The sequence below is a fragment of the Rhea americana genome, unplaced genomic scaffold, assembly GCF_003343005.1.
Source record: "Rhea americana isolate MKP2758 unplaced genomic scaffold, rheAme1 scaffold_323, whole genome shotgun sequence".
Classification (NCBI taxonomy): Eukaryota; Metazoa; Chordata; class Aves; order Rheiformes; family Rheidae; genus Rhea; species Rhea americana.
In genome coordinates this window covers 661723-685266 of record NW_028186450.1, presented here as the reverse complement: position 1 = coordinate 685266, position 23544 = coordinate 661723, and the positions used below count along the sequence as shown (strand labels likewise).

Sequence of the window (23544 nt, the reverse complement as noted above, 5' to 3'; positions counted from 1 at the left end):
ATGATCCACCACCACACTCATTTCTCTTCTGAGGAAATCTTCCGTGTCAATGGTCTGGCAGCAGAAGCACCATTGTTCCATCTAGTGGAGAGCCATTCAGTGTTGATGGCCTTGATTGCTCTTTCCAAACATAGGCCTAGTCTCTGCCAGATAGGATTTTGCTGGTAGAGTTATCCTGGCAAATTCTCCTACCACAGGCTGTAGTCCCAAAAGATTTATTGTGGCCTAGAACTGGTATAACTTACATCATTTCTGTGAATATAATAAGAGTAGAAAATACCAAAGCCTCTCAGAAAATGTACAATGTGAAGTAGATACACTAAATTTACTGTGAAAATTACAATCATAAATAGCGTTAATAAGAAAAGTAAATAAAGGAATTCATAGTTGGCACAGACACAATGCCAATATGTCACATCCTAATGGTTAGGGGATATGTCCGTGTCAAACTATGAATTCTGTTTTTGCTTTTTGAATGTCATTTACAATTGCAACTGTTCATATGGATTACTCCATCTATTTTTACAGCCAAGGCTATGTCCGGGAAGATGTAGCAGAGCAATCAACAACACCGAATAGTTCTATTTTGCTGGAACAATAGGTTTCCTGCAAGCTGAGCTGTTCAATCTCCATACACTAGACAGGAGGATTGGGGTCTGGGATTCCCCTCAGTCTGAAAAACACGGGCAAAAGACAAATGAAAAATTTTATGCAGGTACTTTTGTCAAAATGAGGTCTCCCTGCCAAAAGCAAGATGGAGGCCAGGCCAAAGACTTAACTATGTTCCTGAGGTCAGGCTGTTGGGGCGATTACAGAGAAATACAACTCTGAACTAGTAGGGAAGCTGTGAAGCCACACATGACATACTACAGAGCTGGTGCCACCCTCCTCAGTACTGACCAGGATGGGTGAAGATCAAAGGGCAGGCTAACATGGAGGACACTGTTGTGGGTGTCTACTACAGGCCACCTGACCAGGAAGAGGAAGTCGATGAGTCCTTCTACAGACAGCTGGAAGTAGCCTCATGAGCACAGGCCCTGGTTCTCATGGGAGACTTCCACCACCCTGGTATCTGCTGGAAGGACAAGACAGCAAGGCAGGTTCAACAAGGGCAAGCGCAGAGTCCTGCATCCAGGGAAAAATAACCCTAGGCACCAGTACAAGCTGGGGGCTGACCTGCTAGAAAGCAGCTCTGCAGAGAAAGACCTGGGAGTGCTGGTGGATGACAGATTGACCACAAGCCAGCAACGTACCCTTGTGGCAGAGAAGGCCAAAGGTATCTTTGGCTGCATTAGGGAGAGTGCTGTTAGCAGATCAAGGGAGGTTACCCTGCCCCTCTACTCAGCCCTGGTGAGGACTCATCTCGAGTACTGTGTCCAGTTCTGGGCTGCCCAGTACAAGAGAGACATGGAGCTACTGCAGAGTCTAGCGTAGGGCTACAAAGATGATCAGAGGGCTGGAGCATCTGCCCTATGAGGAAAGGCTGTGAGAGCTGGGCCTGTTTAGCCTGGGGAAGAGAAGACTGAGGGGGGATCTAATCAATGTGTACAAGTACCTGAAGGGAGGGTGTCAAGGGGACRAGGACAAACTCCTTTCAGTTGTCCCATGAGACAGGACAAGAGGCAACATGCACAAACTGAACCACAGGAAGTTCCGCCTGAATGTGAGGAGGAATTTCTTCATTGTGAGAGTGACAGAGCACTGGAACAGGTTGCCCAGAGAGGTTGAGGAGTCTCCTTCTCTGCAGATACTCAAAGCCCACCTGGATGCAACCCTGTCTAACATGCTCTAGGTGACCCTGCTTGAGCAGAGGGGTTGGACTAGATGATCTCCAGAGGTCTCTTCCAACCTTACTGATTCTATGATTCTATGGTAACAGGTGAGAAAGTGAGGCTCAAGCTCTCTCTAATACTCCTGTAATTCTCCCTTGCTTCCCCACCAAGTTCATGCCTAGGTGTTGCATTTTCATTAGATTTATAGTACAAGTGATTTGAAATTAAAGCTTCTTATGAATGAAACATTTATTTGGAAATGTGGAGTTCTTTGCTTTGCTCTATATTATTCCTTGCCAGCTTTAACTTGATAATTGAATTTTCCTAGAAAGATTGGATGTAAATCTAAGCAAACCAGGACTTCAGAAACTGTAATGCTGTGCCTGGGGTTAAGTAATCTGCTTCGTACCCACCACAGCATGTGCATCTGAGATGGCATCTCACCAGCCTGGGCGAAGGAGTGGTGGACAGTCACCCCCCCCCCCATGACAGGGTGTCTCAGAAGTCTACTGGGAGTTCAACATTTGGATCTCATAACCATGGACTGGCATCTCTCCAGAGAGAGGGTTACTTTTCATATCTTTTACATATTGTTACCTTGGGCTTTCCATATCAGCCTGCTGTTTTTCCTTGTCCTGTCCTTAAATGGCAAGCCTTCAGTGCAATAGCTTCTTTAAAGACTTGCCTAATACTAGACATTTAATACTAGACACAGCAGGCCTTGCTCCTTGACTGTGGCATTTCCTGTACAAACCAGAAAACCATCAGCAAAAGGTTCGGGGGAAAAATCACTGTTAGGTCAAATATCACTCAGCTTCCTGAGGAAGCTGGTAAATGCAATCTTGAATTAAATGTATTGATGATATAAAGGGAGATGTCCTTCTACCATGCAAAGGCAAACATCAAGAAAATCCGACTAGGCAGAAATCAGGGGCAGGGACAGCTGAAGCTGAACTGCCCTTGGTGAGAGGGAAGGCCTGAGACACCATGCTGGATGCGAAGACCCCTTGGGAAGAACCACAGATTTACCAGGTATCCTGGAGGTGATGAAGGAGATGCACAGTATTTTTAACTTTTGGAGCAGAGCAGCCAAGCAACTGGCATGGCAGCTCACAAGCAGGGGTTCCCTGCTGAGGGTCGGCTATGCCCCCCCCCAGCCTGGGGGCCGAGGGCGGCTGCCATTTCAGCCTCCCAAGGCAAAGCAGAGGGCATGCCATGCGATGCACGCTATGGGGCGTTGCCTAATGGCGCAGGTAAGAGGCCACCCGACCGGCGGGGAGGGCGCRGTGCAACCGTGGCAGAGGCAGAGGCAGGCAGCCCGGGGGCACGCCGGCTTTGCCTCTCACAGGCCGCCCGCCCCACCCTCTGCTGCCTCTCCGCAGGGCAGCCGGGGCTGGGCGCGGGGCCGGCGGCTGGGGGCGGCAGCCCAGCCCGCAGCCACCCGCTCCCCGTGGCCGCCGCGGCGGCCAGCGGCGGCCAGCGGCCCGCTTCCCGCCTGTCGTCGCCCGCGGCAGCGCGACGCCGCAGCGCCCTCTGCCGCCGGCGGGCAGCGGCGCGGCGCGCTGGAGATCGCGTGCGAGCGCGGCGCCAGCAGGCTCGCCTTGTCACTCACCCTTCAGTCCGCCACCTGAATCACAGGGGAAGCGGCGGCCAAGCATCCTCCCTACCCCCCGCCCGCCGCGCGCTCCTGCCGCGCCGCGGCACCTCGCCCCGGCGCCGCTGCCGTTCCTCGGTCACCCGCTCTGCGCCGCGGCCGCGGCTCTCCCTCGCGGAGCGAAACTTTGCGCCCCGGGTTGTGGCAGCGACCGTGGGGTAAGTTGTTGCATCTGGCGTGTTCGCGTTAGACAGGCGAGGCTTCTGCCTGGGATTTGCGGGGTGCTGCCATGTCACCACCGTCTCTGGCCAGCTCGCCGCCCCAGGACGTCCATGCTCTCTATGGCTATCGCGGGGGTGGAGGTTGTCACACAGCTGTAGGTGCCAGCTCTGCAGGACGTGCCTCATTTACTAGAGCCAAGTGCCTATAACTCTCGACTGCTCCCACGCGAATGCCTCACGAAGTCTAGAATTCCCACCTGCCCCCTGCGGTGGGTGGTATGCGGAGCTGTGTCTCAGAGTCTCAAAAGCTAAGAGCAGAGTGGCGCAGGGTTTTTGCAACGACACCTTTGCTAAATTTGGCCTCACCCATCTCTTACGCTGATAACTTGAGAGAACTTCAGAGGAAAAGCAAGTGAAATAGTTTCACGTAATCTTTTTCAAGCCCCCCAAAAACTCATATTGTAATAGGGTCGGCATAGCTATGGGTCACTCCATGCTTTCCCTGTGAATGTGTATTTTCAGCGGTTAATAACTTGGCAGCTAAAGATTCTTTCTGTGTTTCAGTTCAACATGAACGAGGAAAAATCAGGGAAAAGTGAAGCATATACATGGTCTCCAATGCATTTTCTGACTTTGTGTTACTTTTGTTTTGTAGGCATGAATTCTGTACACCTTTAGGTGAATCTGTAGTTTTCTGTCTGTATTAAACACAGACAGTATAAGACCAAGTTATATCACATAAAAACTTTTTTTTTCCCCTGAAGATGGGCACAAACTATGTTTATGTGTCATTAAATGAGTTTCTAGGAGATAGACTATTAAGACCAAAAAAAAAAAAAAAGAAAGAAAGAAACCCCACCCAGCAATACGCTTGAACATTTTTTGGTAGTTGGGGGTTTAAAAAGCCAACCAAGATTGGATTTAAATAAAACTGATCTATTTGAGCTCAGAAGTAGTCTGTTAAGAAGAATGTTGATGCACATACATTTGCACTAGATAAACAAAACAGTTCTGTATGAACTGTAGTGTTACTATCCAGGGCTAAGATTAAATTGTTGCACTTAAGCAATATACTTAATGACTGGCAAGGTCAAAATCACTTGCAAGGGACTCTGTTAAATAGCAACCAAGAGCAAGAATTTATTTTATTTAAAAATAAAGTAGCTGAGAACATAGATGCAAAAAAAAACAGAATTATCAGTTGAAGTCTTGATACCACTCAGTCAGTTCAGGCACCACTGACTGAATACAGGCTGAGACAGCTCTCACTTTTCACTATTGTGTCTACTGCATCTGATTATATGTCTGTGGCAATGCAGTGTTTTCGTTAGTTGGCCATAAAAGTGCATTCGATGGTCTCAAAGAGAGGATGGAGTTTTTAGAGCCAGCATTGGGGTAGTGTGTAAACACCTACAATTTTCAGCCTATGCACACACTGGAAATATGAGGTTCTATGGTGCAGATGTTGGAGGTGTACTGAACTGTTTCAGCTAAGAGTGGAAAGAAGCAAACACTTGCATGTGGAAAATCTGGATGATGTGGTTTCAGTACTTATATTAAAAATGAACCATGGAAGAGGGAGGTATGTTATTAGCTCAGCTTCGCATTGATTCAAATTTCTGCCTAGGAATAGTAATGAGGAAATACACTTTAGGCCATTTTTGCAGTGTTGATGCTTACAAAAAACAGCCAACCGTTCTACTATTGGTTTATCACTTTCAGTATATAAACAAATTTAAATACTGTTGTGGAGAATTTAGTGCTTAGATATGATTTTGCCTTTAGATTTGCCTTTCTATAGGTACATCTTAAAATACAATAAAGACAGTGTTGGTATCAGGAAATACCTACATGTAGAAGAACTAGAATAAGAATTTAGGACCTTTCTTCTGTTTTTTTAAGGGGTTAGGTTTAACTTAAGACCCTACTGCACATGGGGGCTCTGCTTTTGAATAACTAAACTTGAGTGCCAAACCTTTTGCTAATATTCCTGGTAATTACTGCTGACTCATGCTGACATGTGAATTCAGTTAGCTCCAAATGGAATGTAAAGGATGTGGGAGTGTCTCTTTGTGTCCAGAAACAGCTAGGACAAAGGAGATTCTAGAGGAAAATTTAAGGAATAGCCAAGTTTGGGTAGGAAGTGTCAGCCAAGGTTTGTTACAGTAATGTTTGAATAACCAGAAAAGCTGAATCCCTGCAACAGGATGGATAACATGGGCTTGTCTTCACTAYGGAGTAACTAGAGTTCTAACTCAGACGTCACTTCTAATTTGACTCTGTGTCCACACATAAAAACTCATTGCTGAAGTGTGGTGATGTTTTCAATTTGAGTCAGCCTATTCATGAGGAATAAACTATAGCCCAGATTACCACGATTCATCAGTTGCTAACATAATCTCCCTAAACAGCACAAGTGCTATTTTGCTCAAGTGTGGCTGCTTGCACTTGAATAATGTTACCTGAACAGCAGTAAGCTCCAGGTTACTTTTCTATTAAAGACATAGCTAATACACTGTCTACTTTGTGTACTGACCACGAGGTACATAACTGGATGTGTAAACATGAATATTCTTACCCAGTTACTATGCAACTGCTATATTTGTGACAACTCACTGGTGGTCTTCATTATCACCACATGCCCATGACAAGCAGTAAAAGGAGAACTAGCACTGTGACACTAGCTGATACTCAGATTAGGGCAACTTTTCAGAAGGATATAAAAAGCAAAAAATGTCTTGGTCCTAGAAAGTCATTTCCTGACAGTTACCAACTGGTATGGTGGTTATATGTCAAAGATACCTGCTGAAGGTATGAATCCAGTTGTACTTGGCTAGCAGAAGCAAGAACTGCTCCATTTTGTGGAAACAGTTTCTTTGCTGGGCCTCTCTGCAAATCACTGCAAGGAAATGCATACAAGGCTTTCTAAAAATATTTTGAGGTCAAGGCAGAGAAGATGGACACAAGAGCAATTATGCAGCCTTATGTGTACCAAGCTACTGTTTTTTTTAATGGCAGATAACTCTTAGGCAGACTTCTGCATCTAGGTAGACACGTGAGTACACATTGGTTGTCCCATATTGTTCTAGAAATACAACAAAAACTAAGGTTGGCTCCAAATTTCTGCATAAAGTTTGAATATTTCAAAGTGTTCTGCAGTCTGGTTGACTGAGTGAGTGGCAAGCTGAACATCCAGAGGACAGAAATGCTTTAGGAGCATGTTTGTATTGCTCTGTTGGCCCAGAACTCCCACAGAGCTGTTGACAGTCACTTTAGATTTAGTTAAACTTATGTTCATAGCATGATCATTGAAGTTTCTATAGCAGTTGATGCTGTATAGTGCTGTAAACTTGTCAAAATAAGAAGTATTGAGTAATTGTAGAACCTGAGTGGATGGGCTTTTAAAATTGCATTGGTGAGATAGACTGCCAGCGTAAGTAAGGGAAGAATGGATCAGTATCAGTAAGAAAAGATATGATCCATTGTTATGGAAATGCATATAACTGCCCCTCTCTGACTCCTCATTCCCCACTCTGGTCCCTAGTGCCAGTGTATGGTATAACCATTCCATTTCAGTGCAGACAACCTAAGGCCTTTCCACCTAAGTGCCATTCTATTATACATAACTGTGCAACTACAACAGCAAGAAACCYAGCAGCATGCATCTTTTACATTGGTTTATGAAACCTTACAGGTTCGTAACTGAAGGTTATGCACATACCTGCACATACCTGCAGGGTTTCACAACTGAAACCTTGCACGTATGCAGTAACAGGTCAAGTGCAAAATGATGGTGTAAGATTCTGCAAGATGTCAGTGCTTAGCAGTGGATTTCAAAGGAACACCTTTAACATGTAATTGAGTGAAACACTCAGTATGCACCCAGATGCTTGTCAGATGACGAGATTACTTTAGGTTGGACCTGACTGCCTACAATTTTGAATAAAGTTGTATTTACAGATAAGTAACTTGTATGATGCAATCTACTACAGCTGAGGCGGCAAAGCATGTTATTTGCAATTTGCAGTTTGAACTATATGGTGACTGCAGTGGTGCCCATCGTGTTATTCTGCCCATACAGTGGAGCTATTGCTCTGTATTCAGCAGCTGTATTTATGCATGCATTAAATAAACATGTATTCTTTACTCTTAACATGTAGTGGAATTGATGCTAAATTGATGCTGATTTCAGTAGATTTTACATGCTGAAAACATGAGCTACCTAAAATCAAATTTTGTTACTCACTAGGACTGTAAAAATCCACTGTTAGTGAATTTGTTCTTTTTTCTGTAGCACTAGATGGGAGATAGAGCGACGTTAAATATATGGCAGTCTATGGCTCTTGTCTAGATTTCCCAGAAGCTGTTTGCTATTTTTTGTAGTAAACTGATCCCTACGAGTCATGATTCTGAGTATATGATTCTCAATTTTTTTCCTTTTCTGAAACTCCAAATATTATGCTATCACCTCACAGCCATGGCAGCATTGTTTGAAAAGCAGGCTATTTGTGGCCTCATTGTCTTTTGCAGAAATTCTCCAGTATGTGTTTTTCTGATGTCTGAGAACTCTTTATGCACCTATGTCAGCTTTAGTCTCCATCTGTTTGTACTCAAATGCAGACTCCTTACCCAAGCACTGTGTTTCTTCCTCTCTTTCAGGTCGTTCCTACAAAAATAAAATTTGTTCAGATTGTTCTGTGCTCAGAGTATAGATACTAGTGATTTGCTGTCAAACTGGAGGGATGTAGTGAGCAGAATTCTGTTCAGATCAGGGTTCTGTATGGGTTTCTCCGAAGTTCAGAGCTGTTCCATACTTCATAAATGACTCAAATGATGGTCTAGAGCATGTGAGCATTCAGCTTGCAGATGTCACCAGGCTGAAATGGGTTTCAGGCACCTTGGAAGAGAGAAGTCAAATTCAGAGTGATTTTGACAGAGTAACAGTCTGAAGAAGACCAACCAGGATACAGGTCTGTAAAGTTTTGTGCAAAGRTTTATCTTTAATCAGGAATAATCATTTACTCAAATCAGCGTGCGAAATGACTGGCTAGGCAACGTATCTATGAGGGAGAAAAGGATATGGAAATTTGTTGGATCACAAAATAAACATGAATCAGTAGTACCATGCTGTTGTGAAAACAGCAAACATAACAGTGGGGTGTAAAAATAGGAGTGTTCCCTGTAAAATGTATGAATAATCTTTTCACCCTACTTAGCCCAGGTAGGACCTTAGCTGGAGTAGTGTTTTCCTTTGGGGCATGGTACATAAAGAAAGATACAGACCAAATTAAGAGAGTCCAGAGGAGAGCAACTGGAATGATCAGATATCTAGAAAACATAGAAGAAAAGACTAAAGGAATTGTGTAGTCTAGAGATGGAGAGTATAAAGAGAAAAAGTTAACGATCTTCAAAACACAGGGTTAGTTGCAAAGTGGAAGCAAATAAGTTGTTGTTTCTGTTCATGTCAGATAGGGCAAGAAATCATGGCCTTAACTTGCAGTAAGGGAAATTTAGGATAAGATGGTTAGGGAAAACTTCATGACTTCAGTAATAGCTAAATGCTGAAATAAAATCTCTGGGGTACTCATGGAAGCTATGCTTCTAAACTGTAAATAGCTCTCAGGAGCAGTTTAGCAGCTTAGCTTGTTATGGCTATAACAGGCTAAGCATGTAAGATTGGAAAAGACTGTAGAAAGATGTAGTGTCTTGTTATTATATCAATTGATTTAGCTAGAAAAACCAGACAAGGCTTTCATGCTTACAAGCCCTTTCTCAGATCTGAAACTTCTGGATGGTTTCAGTACAGCTGATTCTGTGTAAAACAGGGACAAATATACTACATGATCTCTGGAGGTTCTTTCAGCCCTATTTGTAATAACTTAATGATTACCAACATCCTCCTCTCTTGAGGTAGATCAGTGTTTAGTGGTAGGGGAGGGAATGTGTGCTATAAAAGCTGATAGAAGAGCTAGATCTGGGAGATGCCCTACAATTTTCACTCAGTGAAATATTCCTGTTTTATTATTCTTCAGGAGTGAATGAGAATCAGTAAACTTTAAACTAGCTGCTTTATTAGTGTTAGATGGTTTAGGATTGTAGGAAATATTTTATTGCAGATTATATTGTGGTAGAATATGTTCACAAATCTCTGGCCTTTTTATGTTAAAGATAGATAGAAAAATTTCTGGGAGTTTTGAAGATGGAAGGTCATTTTTTTCCTCCACATCCTAATAATAAAAACTGAAATACTTGCAGTCATTACTTGTTTATCAAAATTAAATATTTTTGATTTACAAAAAATCTAAAAGTATATTATGAAAGTTGTAGTGAGCACAGAAAATGCTACTGATGGGTTTATTAATGAGAATACATTTCTATATATTGATTACTTCAGAGTGGCAACACATAAATAGTATTAGAAGATGGACTTGTGCTGCAAGCAACTTCAAAATATATATTTCTCCTTGGAGACATATCTCTAAAACAGGAAAAGTATTTACAATAGAAAGTGCCAAAATTGTTGACTATCAAAAAAAAGAAAAAAGTGTAGGTATGTCCTTAGATCTCAAAAAGAGCATGGGAATAGGTGTGCTATAGTGCTGACACAGGAGAAACTCATGTTTCTATAGAGAAAATCTTATACATCTGTAGTTCAGGGCCTGCAGTAAATTTAAGTATGTATCCAAATCTTACAGTAAATGTCAGAATCTTTAGGAGTACATTATCATCAGATACAGCATGTCATCATAGTAAAAAAAAAAACTAGCAAGCCTTTCAACAAGTTTAACTTGCTTAGCTACTTTTATAATCTCAGAAATAGTAGCCCACATTAGGTTTTATTTTTGACTTTTCTATTCACAATCTGTCCTGAGAGGACAGGAACTTCTGAGTTTTCATTCTGATTTTCATATGCTTCATTAAACTGAAGACTTGGAAGAATGGAGCAAAATTGGCAACTTGTGCCAGCTAGACTTTCAGTGTATATTTCTAAACTTTGACCTGCTTCTTTCAAATGCTGCAGTATTTCTTATACTATTAACAAAAATATTTTAGAGGACTAAAGTGCAGCAATAATAACAATAACAATATCAGTTTAAGCATCGACCTAAAGATGACTCACTTAATTCTAAGAGAAAATACTTCATGTTTCATTTCAATTTTTATTTGCATTCCCATTTTTCCATATCAGGTTTTGGGGAAAACACCTTTTCTTTTTCCTGAAAGTTTTTGTTTCTCTAACACATCTTCACATTTCTAAGCTGTATTAACCACTGTTACACAGTATTTGACATTTTCTCTTCTGCTTCTCCTTTTGTTGGACTGCATAACTGAATAGAGAATAGCAGAGCCAGGAGAGCAATAGGATTGCATCTTCCCAACAAGTTGTCATTATATTTAGCTTTATGAGTTATCTTTTCTGCTCTCCTCCTTCTACACACACACACATTTCATAATAATTTTTATAATAATAAAGATGACAATCTCCATCTAATTAGCCTTAGATCCAGTCCTGTTTTGCTTTTTCTCTGAACTTCCACTGTGCTGTGTTCTGCTCGTGTCAAGGAATCTCCTGCGAACTCAGGCTATGCTATTTTCTGAGTCAGAGATGGCCACTTCTTTCCCTTTCTGCAGTATCTCCCTGCCTACAGTGATATTTGCAACCGTATTTGCATCTAGCTTCTGAGCTGTCATATATTTTGACTGCAAATCTGCACTGGAGTGAAACTGAAACTTTTCAAGAAGCTTTTGTGAAAAAGAAGAGACTAGGAGTCAAAGAAACAAGAGAATAGCCATAGTGTATGTGTAGATTTCTCTAAAGGACTTGAATTTGGACCTTGGTCCACTCCAGAAGGTGATCACCAGGTTATTGGCTACTTTGGAATATCTCTGAGATTTTGATAAGCAATCATTTCCTGGTAAAAATTCAACTTAATTAGTGCGGGTTTGACTTTGTGGTAGAAAACTCCTCAAAAATGTTCCTAGTGTGTCTTTCTTGATGCCTAGCCTGCTTAATCATCTGATCTATCTGTAACCTTACACCTTTGTACAACTCAAGATTTCTCATCATGTTGTTAGCATTTACTCTAGAATTGTATCACGCTTCTAGTTTGGTCTGGTGGCTACACAGTGATAAAGAGGCTTATCAAAGATCATTCTTCTATTATTTCAAAAAATCCTAAAACCCAGATTAACAAAGTCTGGTGAAATGACAACCAGAGTATTAAAACATAGGTGCTTAGGAAGGTAACACYGAGGAATGTTGGTGAACTTATGAGAGGGTTTGGAGGACAGCATAGTTCAGCAGTTTATGGCTGCATATACTTCCTTGTACTTGGATTTGCAACCTGTAACCAGTTCTGCAGCTCAAAGTGACATGTCTAGTTCACCCCATTACACAGAGTGGCATGTTGGTCTTGGAGCATGTACCATTTCATGTTGGAACACGGCAGTTGGGCATGAGGAAGGAAAAGCATAAAAACCAGCCAATGTAGAGTCACGAGTGTATGTTGTGAAAAAAAACACGATACAATACATTCACAGTGAAACTACTCTCTTTTATCTAAGAGCCTTCATTTATCTTGCAGTTACAACTGCAGAGCAGTGTAGGAAAACTAATGAATCAGACAAACTGAATGAACTAAGTAGCTCTAGCCATGACAGCACAGAGCTAAACCTGGGCCAGAACATATCTGAAAAGATATATGTATGTATGTATGTAGGTATGTATCTATCTATATGCACCTGATAAAGATACTTAAGCTGTTAGCTTGTACTGAACTTTGTGTTGCTAGTGTAAAGCTATTCCCAGAACTTGAACTAGCTGTAATTTAAAGACATCTGAATTAAGGCTACGCTACACATTCATATCAGAAATATTTCATAGGCCTGTCTTACTGCTTTTAGTTTAATTTCCTGTTGAAATGATATTTACACTTTCACATTGTCTATCTGCTTTCCATTCTCCCCAAAGTTGCCTTTTTTTGACCTGTTCAGTCAGGTACTACCAAGTATGACTGAGGGACAGAGATCTCCTATGAGATGGAGTGATTTTTCAGTGGTTGTGGCAAACCTGTATTCTCCTCTGACACTTTGTGGCAAGGACAAATGGAGGACTAAAATCAAGCCCGGCATAAAAACTTGTCACTCCACTAACTAATGGATCATACTAGACATAAGTCCAATCTGAATCTTTCTGTGTTTTTAAATGTGATAGGGTCCATATCCTTCCTGAAGTAACACAGTGGACATTTTAGAAGTTTGTTCTAAAAACAACTTAATTTTTGAAACATAACCTAAAAAAAGATGCTTTGGTCCAAAGCTTTTTAAAAAAAGTTAGTTGTTTACATTCTCATAGGTCAAAAAGGGCTCCTTGGACTTTCTTTCACACTTTCCTAAAAGACAAATAGAGAAAAGAGGATCAATGAGATCATTTAGTCCTTAAATTGACTTGTTCATAAGGGAGGAACAAGGGTTGAAATCACTGTTCTGCTCAATATACCTTTRGAGTCAAAGGAGTGACCTTAGAATATACTTGTAACTGCGTATTCACCTTTTAAAAAGAAGTGTTACACTTCAAAGTCAAGCACTTACATATTAGATGATAGAACTGAAGATGAAATGTGAATTCCTTACCTGTGTGGACACACAGTAAACCTGATCTCGTACTATCTCATAATTTCAACCTGTTTTTTCTACAGAGCACCTAGATACACAATGAGGTAAAAAATCAGTATTTTTTCTCTATCATCCTCATTCATTATGTGATCCTATTTCCATAGTATGCATTGTTCAAATCCTGTTCTGAACACAGTGCTATTAATTTTGTCATGGACTTTTCTGTGATAATTGTAACTATAATAAATACAYCAAACTCAGTATTGAATTAATCTTCATAACACTGCTAAGACATATGGTACTATTAAGTATTCATATTTTACAGATGAAGAGCTGACCCACAGAGCTAAATCTGAAAGATGTATACTGATCTACACAATTCCAGACATTTAGAACCTATTTTTCAGAAAACATAGTCTTCCGTGTATCTGTTTGTTCAGAACACCGTTCTCGGTGCCTTCAGCTAGAGCAGTGAATGCTCATCGCTTCTAGAAATCAGATCAAGGTTCCCAGAAAATGAAGGTTGATGTCTTTGACATAATTGGCTTTAGTCACTTAGTTGCCCAGCATCACACGGATTCTACAGCCTCAGCATAACCTTGATTCCTTCTCTAAGCTCTACCTGTCCTCTGTACTGTGAGACCAGGGGTTCTGCTCTGTTTGCTCAGATTCCCTCCTGTAATRGAGGCAGAGACTGCAAAGTTGTCTGCAGGAGACCTGTGCAAGAGACTGGATTAARGAGATGCAGGCAATCTTATTTCTGGCAAAAATCTCAATTTTTGAAAGGTTATTGTAGAGTCTTAATACTAAATTAAAAGCAGTGCGCCGTGATAGTCACCTTCTGGAGTGTTACTAGGTACATCATTTATCTGCAGGTCTTAGAGCTACTCCCTGATGACAGACAGATACTGCAACTCTGTAACCCTGGCTTCCTTCCAGCCTCTGTAGGCAGTGTGTTTTCACTGGTTACAGATCTTCTTGCCTCTCACCCCTACAAGTGTGCATCTCCTTTTGAGCTCTTTGGCCTGCCTCCACTTCAGTTTGGTCCGGTAACCTCCCTGTGTCATCTCAGTCTGTCTTGCAGTTCTTCTTATGGCAAATGTGCCGTTCTTGTGCATTTCAGATTGGTTACTTGCATTCGGTTGTTTACAGGCTGCAGTGGCTGGAGCCCTGAGAACAGCCCAGGAAAGGGGAAAACACCAAGAGGGCAAGTATTGCACTAAGCACACACAAAATTCTGCCCTCCCTCCTCTCCCCCCGAAGTTTAAAATATAGCCAAATTTGTACAGATTTTCCTTAAAGGAAGTTAAAAAGAGACTTTATTTGTGCTATGTCAGATGATCTTAGCTGTGCTGTAAGCGTCACATATATGTTGCCTAGTACTTAGAATCATAGAATCATAGAATCAGTAAGGTTGGAAGGGACCTCTGGAGATCATCTAGTCCAACCCCCTGCTCAAGTAGGGTCACCTAGAGCATGTTAGACAGGGTTGCATCCAGGCAGGTTCTGAATATCTCCAGAGAAGGAAAATCCACAGCCTCTCTGGGCAACCTCTTCCAGTGTCACTCTCCTTTGTCTCTGTCACTCTCACAGTGAAGAAATTCCCCCTCACGTTCAGGCGGAACTTCTTGTGCTTCAATTTCTGCCCATTGCCTCTTGTCCTGTCACAGGGGACAACTGAAAAGAGTTTGTCCTCGTCCCCTTGACACCCTCCCTTCAGGTACTTGTACACATTGATAAGATCCCCCCCTCAGTCTTCTCTTCCCCAGGCTAAAGAGGCCCAGCTCTCACAGCCTTTCCTCATAGGGCAGATGCTCCAGCCCTCTGATCATCTTTGTAGCCCTACACTGGACTCTCTCCAGTAGCTCCATGTCTCTCTTGTACTGGGCAGCCCAGAACTGGACACAGTACTCGAGATGAGTCCTCACCAGGGCTGAGTGGAGGGGCAGGATCACCTCCCTCGACCTGCTGGCAACACTCTTCCTAATGCACCCAAGGATACCATTGGCCTTCTCTGCCACAAGGGCACATTGCTGGCTCATGGTCAACTTGTCATCCACCAGCATTCCCAGGTCTTTCTCTGCAGAGCTGCTTTCCAGCAGGTCAGCCCCCAGCTTGTACTGGTGCCTACGGCTATTTCTCCCTAAATGCAGGAGCCTGCACTTGCCCTTGTTGAACCTCATGAGGTTCCTCTCCACCCAGCTCTCCAGCCTGTCCAGGTCTCTGTGAATGGCAGCACAGCCCTCAGATGTGTCAGCCACTCCTCCCAGCTTGGTATCATCAGCAAACTTGCTGAGGATGCACTCTGTCCCTTCATCCAGATCATTGAAGAAAAAGCAGAATTGCAGAATGCCTTTTGTAACTCAAGCACTGTATAGCTTTTGATTAAGCAATTAACATTTCTAACAACTCTTTAGGCTAGTGAATTATCCTTCTTCCTTTTCCATTTTTTGGGAAGATTTAGACAGAAAAGCAAAATGACTTTAATGCATTTAAAGGGTAGAAAGCGACACTATGATCAATTTATATAATTTGTATAACATGGACCATCAGCCATCCTTAAAAAAATTGTTCACTATGCAGGTCTAATTGTTTTCTCATGAAAAAAAAATCTTGATTTAAAAGATTAGTGATGCAGTGATGGAGAGTCCTCTGTGGTCCTGTGTAAATTCTTAATAGTTATCCTCATTTATTTGTAATTTGATTTTAATTAGCTTTAAATTCTGAAAATTAGATATTATTAGTTTTAGTTTGATCTCTGTTGTGAAATGTTTATTTCTTACATAATGTAGTTATTTACTATGAGAAAGTCCTCTCTCCTTGATAAGCCAAGCTGTTTGAGTCCATGATTCTCTCAGGGTATGAGGCTCATTTTCTCATCCTTTAATCATTTTTGCGACTCTTCTTTCCAATTTCTCTTGAAGTAGGGATGTCTCAACTGGATGCAGTATTGCACACTATTTACAAAGGTAATATTATCCAAAGCCATTATAAAATTTTCTTCTAAAACATGCCAGTTCTTCAGAAGCAAAACACTTAGCTGTAATGTGGCGATTTCAATTAATCTTGTAACAGAAGGCAGATATGGTTCTATTCTGCCTGTTACACAGGTTTCAAAGCCTGCCTGTGAGGCAGGTTTTCATTAGAAGCCTGTTTAATACTTTACCTGATCATCTACTTAAATGCTTATCAGCATAGCTGAAGGACTATTCCAGGTGACTTCAGGCTTTCTATGTATGCTGCTTTGGGACAGCTTTACCTGGCAGAATGCCCTGCGCTGAGGATTCACCGGTTGATCATTCCTGCAACCTGAAAGCAGCCCAGTATTGCAAATGGGGCTGTTAGTAGTTTTGATTCTTAAGAAATAATGAGGGTATACAGAAAGTCAGTTTTCTAGCCAGTCCAAGTTCTGGTATCCATCTTTCAATAATCTGTTGTTTATGTGTCTGCAGATACCATTATCCCTATCAACCAGAATATCCCACTGAAATTCCTATTCTATTCATTATCCATCATGAGTAGAAGTCTTTTTTCAGAGTAAATGCCTCCTAAGTTACAACACCTAAAAGCAAACAAACAAAAAAAGATACTCTTTAGTAACAGCCTATACTTTGTTCTTAAGGTTGCATGACTACAAAGTAGTAAAGCTGGGATAAGAATTCAATCTCCTGGTTCCCAAACTGTTCTAAGGTTCTAAGCCTGTGCTTCAAAGCTGTTGTCTGCATAACCCTTTTAAGTAGTTCATACATTAAATATGTAATATGTGATCACATTCAGACAGGAAATAATTCATAAAGTTTAATGAAAGGACCAATCATGGGATAATGTARCTTGACCTTCTGTAGCTACCAAAGCTACCAAATTTTTCTGAGTATGCTTACATTAAGTCCAACTGTTTGTGTTTTCTTTAACCATAATTTCTGGTTAAAGTGACTATTACAAAAAGACATTACTTGATTTCAAGACATCCAGAGATGGCGACTCTATTGAAACATTTGGTGCTTGCCCCACGTTCAGATATTCAAATCATACAAATTAATGCTTTATTCCTTGTTTGGGTGTATCCGGCTTCAGCTTCTAGTTCTAAGTGTTTGTTATGTTTCAGATTAAAATAATTCAGCACCTATGTCTTCCTCTTGAAAATACTTAAATGGTAGTCAGGTCATCTGATTCTTTTTGATATTTAAACAAGCTGATCTCTTTCTATGCAAGGCAGTTTCTTCAACCTGCAGATATTTTTTATAGCTTCTTCCCTTGCTCTTTCTAGTTTTTAACATTATTTAAAAGATATTGATATGGGAACTATACAGATGGTTCCAGGATCAATCTCATCATATCTGTAAACAGAGGTAAAATCACTTATGTCAGCAACTGCTCCCTTTGCAGCAGCTTGTCCCTGGGAGCTCAGGGTATGAATTGTATTCATTGTTTCCTTTGATCTCTGCCATCCTTTTAGAGTCACTGGCTTTTCAGGATGCAGTCCCCATTCAGTAGCAGTGATTTGCATGCCATCTTCTGAAATAAAAGTGTTTGCAATTGGCTGCATTAAAATGCATTATGGGTAAGCAGAAACAGCCTACCAGGTACTCCAGACAGCTCTATTTCACTATATAGTCTTAAGAACTATTTACCATTGTTCTAAATTTTGTCTACTGTGAAAAATTTTATCACCAATGGTTTTCTATCGGAACTTGGTACTTGTAAAATCGTTATAAAAACCTTTCTATTTAGCAATGATTTCCCAATACTTACCTTTTTTGGATCTATTACTTGACAAATTCCTTATCTGCTTAAATGGTGCTCTACAATACATCATCGTGTTTCTTTAAATCAGAATGTTGTACTGCTAAGTTGAATGGTGTATTAACACAGGTAAATTCCTTTGTAAGACAGATATGACAACTTTTCAGTGAGTAAATTTCCTTTCAAAGGGCCTGATATTCCTTAGACTTCTGCTAAGTAATTCTACTCATCTTTCATTCAGCTTTTCTGGTATTTTACTTGAGATGAATGTCAGTCTCACCATCCTGCAGTTAGCTCAATCATTTTATTTATCCTCTCTGGATATTATAATATAGCAGTTGTCCTTCAGACCATTCAGTACAACTTAATGTCACACTGATTAAAACATCTGGCATAAGAAGTTGAGTGATCGTGGCCCCACATCTGCCCTGTCCTTGCGCTGCAGCTCTGTGCATTTCGGTCCCTGCTTTCCTCTTCCTAAAGCTCCTCAGGTTTGTAAGTCCCTTCTCCTGCTGCTGGAGGAGTGGAAAGTTTCTGCTTTGGGACTTTTTCTTCCTCTCTCAAACTGGGGAAGAGCACAGGAAAATTCTCAAGTGTTACAAAGACAGAAAGAGAAACAGAAGAGAAAGGAAAGAGTGGAATTGTTCTGAGCAGTTGAGTGTTACTCCCCCCCTCCCCCCGCCTTTTCCCATCTCTCACATGGGAGGGTGCTTGACAGGTCCTGCAAGGAGCTGCTGGCCTCCTGTGGTAAAGGGACACTCCTTTCCCAAAGCTGGACAGTGGAGCACCCAGATAGTCAGAAGAGGGCGTGGTCTAGGCAAGAAAGACCATGAGCATGTCCTTCTCTTCAGCTTCATTCACTCTTTAAAAGAATATTGCAGTCTGTTTTTATGCTATGAGCTAGTGAGGCCTTCTGATTTAGCCTTTATCCCAGTACGTTTGTTCTCAAATTTACTTTATCTCCATGCCATTGTTGGCATTAGTGGTAGTAGCAGAAGCAGCTCATGGCTGTATACATATCTAGGACTTTGGTGTTCAGTTGCTGAGGCAGTGCTTCATAATATATTGCTGTGGTAACCCCTTGTCCTGATTTTGTGGAAACGTCCTCCATTATTAAGGGCTTGAAGAGTGCTTAGATTATTCTTATTTGATGTAAGTGCATGATCCTCATTCTTTTCAAACAGACTAGAAATAAATCTATTGAATATACTTACCTTTTCTGCATCCCTAACGTACAGCCATCTCCATCAAATAAGCACTGTACACACTTCCTGGGATTTCACTTGTTCATAGTATTCCTCTAAAAAGTGTATTATCTTTTCCTCTTCAGTATTGCCACTTCTGAATTTTTCTTTGGGTCTTTTCCTTTCTTAATCAACACTTTACAATTAATCAGTTCTAGCTTATTGGTTGCTATTTATTTGCTGATTTTCAATTTATATCTACTGAGGTCTTTTTAGTTTATTTTTATTTGCAGTCTCAAATTTGTCAGCTGATCCAGAGTGAGTTTTAAAACTAAGTTGTTCTTTTGGGGAAATTGCATGAACTCCTAACTTTCAGTTTTCAGTTGAATTATGCTGTCCAAGTCTTTCTCCTTCTTTTAATTGTGCTTGTAACAGCAAGAGAAGGGAAGTATAGCATGTGACACAGTGTTTTGAAGGATGAACTATGAGTCATAGATTCACATTATGGGCAGGAAGGACTCAGAACACGAAAATATTGCAATATAGAGAACATGCCCACAGAACATGCAGCAAGTCTTCAGCATGTTCACACCATTTCAGCTTCCCACTGGAGTAGGAAGCCCATCAAGTTAGATGAAATCATTCAAGCTGGGAGTCTGTTGCCAAAAATAAGCTTCCAGGTGAGCCTTACCTAACCAAGTCTTCGAAGGTGGGAAGAAGGCTTTACCTAAGTGAAGCCTGTGAGATAAACAAACTTTCTCAACCTGGAACAGTATTTATTGTGCTGTAGCCAATCCCTTGTAGACWTTGGGCTGGCAGTTCATACAGCTGATTTCACATGAAATCATCCCAATAGTAGTGAAAAAATTTGTTTTTTGTATTTCTGGAATAGTTCTATACCTGATGCTGCACCATTACAAAAAATTCACTCTGTCAGGTAGGGCAAAATCAGTCACCTGTGCTTGTTTTATTTATTTTTTTTCTTTTAAAATGTGAAATAAATTAGTACCTGTTTCCCATGCAGCTTGGGAGAAAGCTTTTAAAATACCATTTGAGCATTCTTATCTATGTGTAATTTTTTTTCTTTCAGAGTACTTCGGGAATTCTGCATAACTAGGAATATGTTAAATTGAGAATGGTACTATGCAACATGGAGAATGATTAATATAGTAGCTATAATTAAGAGAAGGCAGCTACTGACCGATTTATCTGAACTCTATAGTACACAACATTTTAAAGCAAATTCTAAAGGAAGGAACAGTTAGTGGCTGTGATCAGTTGGCTTACAGAATGAAAATGGAATGTTGATTTTGAAGATTTTGCCAAAGTAACCTGATAGCCTTCTGTTGATACAATATCTAATTTTCTAGGTGAGGAGACCTAATCTGTCTGGATTTAGTGAAGGATACTGTGCTGCTGAGGATTAGTGTGAGAGTTGAAAGGATGGGAAAATAAATATATCAAAGGAGGATAACAACATCTTGTGCTGAAAATAAAAAGACTGAGTAAGAGGGAAAATACAGGAAGAGTTCCTCAAGTACCAATTTAGATATTATTTTATCTTATTTTTACTAAGAAGTTTCATACAAAAAAAGGAGTGTGCTAATAGACTTAGTTGCTAGCACCATCAATACAGAAGATTGAGTTCTTGCATAAGAAATGATGGGACACTTAGGCTTTAAAAATTAGAAGTTTCTCTACAGAATGTACATTTATTTGTTGGAAGTTATACAGGAAGATAGAGCACTGTGAATATTAGGTGGTCGCAGGATAACTGTGAGCCACAAAGTTGATAATAGGTATAGAAAAAAAGATACAGTCACGCAAATACTGTGAGATAATTCTAGTAAATAAAGAATTTGTACTTTATTAATATATGCATGTATATATATACATGTATTAATAACTCCATGCATATGTATTTATATGCATGTATGAAATAATCAAATACTCATGGACCTTATTTAATATACTGTACATGGTTGTGTTTATCCATGTTTCTGACAGATTAATTGAAATGGGAAAATAAAGACAAAGGCTACTAAGGTGATGGGGAGAATAAAGTTTGCCACATGACAGAAAATAAAGGAGTCTGGGTTGTGCTAGGATATAGAAATGCAGATTAACTGAAGATAGGGCTGATATTTAAAAATATGCCAATGAGTAAACACAATGGTGGAGGAAGAGCTATTTAAACTAAAGTACAATATTGGCATAAGAACAAATGGGCATAAAATGAACAGGAACAAGTTTAAGCTGGAAAGCAAAGGGTTTCTAGTTATCAGAGACATGAAATTTAAAGCTGTCTTTCAATAAAAAGCAAAACTCCTGTTATAAATTAAGTTCATTTCATATAAATGAAGTTGAGTACATTTATGATTTACATTATATGACATGGCTACCTTCAGCTGCATGGAATTTGACTCAGAGACATAAGAGCCCCTCTTAATTTTATATCTTACAGCAGCAAATACTGTTGAGGAATAGTGACTTCTGAAGCAGTGTGCATCAGTTGTTGAACAACACATGACAAGACTAAAATACTCTTTCAGTCAGAAAATCAAGAGATTTCAATATTCAGCTAATCTCCAGAAGATTTAAACAAACTGAATACAATGACTTTTTTGCTGGCAGTGTCTCTAAGGCTAACATGTTCCCACAGAGCAATAATAAGGTTCTTGAAGTTTTGTCTGAAAATTGTCACCTCCATCTGCACTATACTGGGGTATATTCTTATTACTAACTCCAACATTGTGTATCATTTCTTGAGTTGCCAACAGACATACTTTCACTCTTTAAAAATGAGATGCTAAATGTGATGACCTGGACAAATGCTATTTTGAATAATTGCATCCTATTTATCACAGTTTCAGTAATGGTATTTCTGTGTATTTCAAGATCTGTGAAATCCTCCCTGTGGAAGGTGAAAGGAAGTATTATTCATTTGTATTTATTTAGCTGAATTTAAAAATAAACCTAGAAGAAAAAAATATTTATTTGGGAATATCCAGTAAACAAGATGTTTTATACCCATTTTTATACTGTGTATAATATACTTAATTAAAAGAAAATTGAATATAAACATCAATGTTCTAATAATATTAAGGTAGGAAATTGGAATAAGCCTGAAGCTTCTGTTTTAAGTAATACCACTGTGCTTTTTAGCATTTTTGAGTGTCACACTCAAGGAACAAACATTTTCCTCAGTTGAACTTTCTCTTTGTTGTCATTTTGTACAGTGTGAGACAACAGAAACCTCTGAACTAAGACACCTATTCCTTTTGTCTTTCAGCATCAAAACAATGATTCCTCCAGGGGATTGCCTGTATGCTGGGAGAAAAAGGAGGAAACCTATTCAGAAACAGTTAAGTATAATATTTATTAGGAGGCAATTATGTCTCCAGGTATATGTATGCAGGAGTCACTTCTTCCCTTAGTCCACTGATGCAGGAGAGGCCCAATCTCTCTCCCCCGTGAGCAACTCATGGTCAGGAGGCTGGCTATTTAGTTAAGACTGACTGAGCATGGGTCAAACCATCTCTACATTTCGCTAGCTGTCCAGCAAGGTCCATATGGTTACTGTGTATACTACGGTGGTATATAAGGAGAGGAGAGAGGCAGCACTCTCTCATAGGAAGAAGATGCAAAGCTGATACTGGTGGACTAAATGTCAGCTAGGCAACTAGCTAGCATGAGTGGCTGCCACCTCCATGTTCCTCTGTTCCGTAAGGCCTGCTCAAGGGAACTTTCAAGAAACTGTATGTTGGCTGACACCAGTGTGCTGAGCTCTTTCTTTCTTTGGCTGAGCCTTTCTTGGGGCATAAGTAAGTGTGGAAGTCTGAAAAGCGGATCAGTTCAACCAACTGAAAAAGCAAACTGATGACTCACTTCTTGCATAGAGAGCACATCATTTTCAAATTGTTGTTTGCTCTGAATCACTTTCCTTATAACAAAAATGAGAGAGAGGAATTTTATATGTGAAAACAAAGCAGAAAAAAAAGCAATGGGAAATAACAGGGTGCTTGAAATATGAGGAAAAAAGATTGCTATCACTCAAATGTAAAATGATTTCCAAATACCATAACCAGCTTTGTGAAATGAAGTTATTAAATATAATCTTGTCACATTTTCAGTGTTATACTTGATCATATGTTTATGAAACAGATATTTTTGGTGTGTTAAAATAATGAATTACCGCTAGTGGGCTTCACAGCCCATTTAAGAATGAGAAGATCATTAAAATCAATTTCCCAATTTTCAGTTGTTCAGAACTTTTAAATATAGGCTATTTTTTTTTAAAAAAAAAAGTATATATTGGGTCATGGTCAAGGGGGATTTTCTGTGTAAGTTTGAATGTAATCTGTTGATTTTGTTTGGATTTTGGAGATGAATCACTTATTTCCATTTTTAGTGTA

At 40.2% G+C, this 23544-nt stretch overlaps 1 protein-coding gene across 2 annotated transcripts in view; it reads left to right on the top strand.

The window, feature by feature from the left end:
- The first annotated feature begins 2775 nt into the window (after nt 1–2775).
- AHRR (aryl hydrocarbon receptor repressor) overlaps nt 2776–23544 on the top strand; it is a 95662-nt gene continuing 74893 nt past the window's right edge. The window contains exons 1-2 of one of the 2 annotated variants that reach the window (XM_085310692.1): nt 2776–2804; nt 22422–22493. In XM_085310692.1, the coding sequence (XP_085166818.1) occupies nt 22432–22493 (62 nt within the window). In that variant the 5' untranslated portion in view covers nt 2776–2804; nt 22422–22431. Of the gene's footprint in view, nt 2805–3532; nt 3585–22421; nt 22494–23544 lie in introns of those variants that run through there. The other variant, XM_085310693.1, reaches the window with a different exon arrangement.